We start from the raw sequence: 2,136 nt of genomic DNA on the forward strand, positions 1-2,136 counted from the left end.
AAAAAAAAAAAAAAAGTTAATTTTTTTCTATGTCTTGTATAATCCAGATACTGCACAATCTACAAAAACTTTAAAAAGTTAGCCAGGCATGGTGGCATGCACCTGTAATCCTAGCTATTTGGGAGGCCGAGGCAAGAGGATCGCTTGAGCCCAGGAGTTCAAGGCTGCAGTGAGCCATAATTGCACCATTGCACTTCAGAGTGGACAACAGAGTGAGACCCTGTCTCAAAAATGAAATAAAACAAACAAACAAATAAACAAAGCTTTGCTGCCTAGGCACAATGTCTCACACCTGCAGTCCCAGCTACTCAGGAGGCTAAGGTGGGAGGATCGCCTGAACCCAGGAGTTTGAGGCTGCAGTGAGCCGTGACCGTCACCACTGCACTCCAGCCTGGGCGACAGAGTGCAAGATCCTATCTCTGAAAAATAAATAAATAGTAAAGTTTTGCTAACAGATGAAAATTCCTCTTGATTCCCCTTCTAAATTACATCCCCTCTTCCCCACCCCAAAAGGAACCTCTGTCCTGAATTTCTAGGACTGCACATGTTTTTCTAAGTGACATGCATTTCAGATGAATGCAGAGGGCTGGTATAGGGCTCTGAAGTCGCCCCTGTGACTGCTTTTTTCCTGGGGGCAGGGGGACCCCAGAGGTGTTCTAAGAGGTGAGGCCAGCCTGGGGTGCCGAGAGAAACGACTGTACTCACTTGGGTAGGGCACAGCCTGGTGCATCAGATCCACACTGGGGCCACTTAGGGCCAAGGCGTTGACAGAATAGTGAGGCCCCGGGTTCATATACGCCATCATGATCTTGATCTTCGGGGACGCTGAGGCCCAAGTCAGGGGGCCTGCAAGAGAAGAGGAGGGATGCTCACTCACTTACCAGTTACTCACCATGGGGTGACAAGCAGGCTGAGATTCAAATCCTGCCTCGGTCTCCTCTTAGGTATGTGACCTTGGCCATTTTTCTCACCTCTGTACCTCTGTGTCCTGACATGTAAAATGGCCCCTGCTTAACTTTCTTAGAGCTTTCTTGAGACTCTGCAAAGCAGAGAGCTGAAGTGATCACGTGCCTCGTAAGTGCAAGTTCTTATTCCTACTCTATCCTCTAAAACAATCTCATCCTGGCTGGGCACAATGTCTCATATCTGTAGTGCCAGCACTTTGGGAGGCCAAGGCGGGAGGATCACTTGAGCTCAGGAGTTTGAGACGAGCCTGGGCAATATAGCAAGACCCTGTCTCCAAAAAAAAGAAAAGTGTTTTTTAAAAAGTTAACTGGGTGTGGTGATGCATGCCTGTAATCCCAGCTACCCAGGAGGCTGAGGTGGGAGGATCACGTGAGCCCAGGAGTTTAGGGCTGCAGTGAGCTGTGTTCAGGCCACTGTACTCCAGCCTGGGTGACACAGTAAGACTCTAAGAAAAAAAAAAACAAAGCAAATCTGAGCCCATAATACTTCCTCATCCAAGTCCCTTCTTTCTGTAACCATGGGCAAACACACTCAGCCTCACTGATAACCAAGGACTGCAGGTTGACCAACCATCCCTGTTTGCCCAGAATGGAGGAGAGGTGGGTGTATCTTGGAACATAGGACTTTCAGGCTAGAACCAGAATGGTCCCAGCCAAACTAGATTGGTTGGTCACCCTAAGGGAGAGTGGCATTAAAAGGACAGTAAAGGCCAGACAAGGCCTATAATCATGCCTGTAATCCCAGCACTTTGGGAGGCTGAGATGGGCAGATCACTTGAGGTCAGGAGTTTAAGACCAGCCTGGCCAATATGGTGAAACCCCGTCTGTATTAAAAATGCAAACATTAGCCAGGCGTGGTGGCCCACACCTGTAATCCCAGCTACTCGGGAGACTGAGGCAGGAGAATCGCTGGAACCCGGGAGGCGGAGGTTGCAGTGAGCCGAGATGGCACCACCGCACTCCAGCCTGGGCGACAGAGCAAGACTCTGTCTCAAAACAAAACAAAACAAAACAGCAACAACAACAACAACAAAAAACTACAGTAAGGGCCAAGAAAGGCAGCTCACACCTGCAATCCCAGCACTTTGGGAGGTCAAGGCAGGAGAATCACTTGAGCCCAGAAGTTCAAAACCAGCCTAGGCAACATAGTGAGACCCCCATCTCTGAAAAG

General features: G+C 49.1%; 1 protein-coding gene across 1 annotated transcript in view; it reads right to left on the reverse strand.

The window, feature by feature from the left end:
* Nucleotides 1-2,136, reverse strand: part of CRX (cone-rod homeobox) — a 31,398-nt gene that overhangs the window by 6,630 nt on the left and 22,632 nt on the right. Inside the window, exon 2 of the mRNA XM_011926346.1 lies at nucleotides 706-846. Within this exon, the coding sequence (XP_011781736.1) occupies nucleotides 706-846 (141 nt within the window). The remainder of the gene's footprint in view (nucleotides 1-705; nucleotides 847-2,136) is intronic.

This window comes from Colobus angolensis, unplaced genomic scaffold (genome assembly GCF_000951035.1).
Source record: "Colobus angolensis palliatus isolate OR3802 unplaced genomic scaffold, Cang.pa_1.0 Scaffold119, whole genome shotgun sequence".
In the NCBI taxonomy this organism is placed as follows: Eukaryota; Metazoa; Chordata; class Mammalia; order Primates; family Cercopithecidae; genus Colobus; species Colobus angolensis.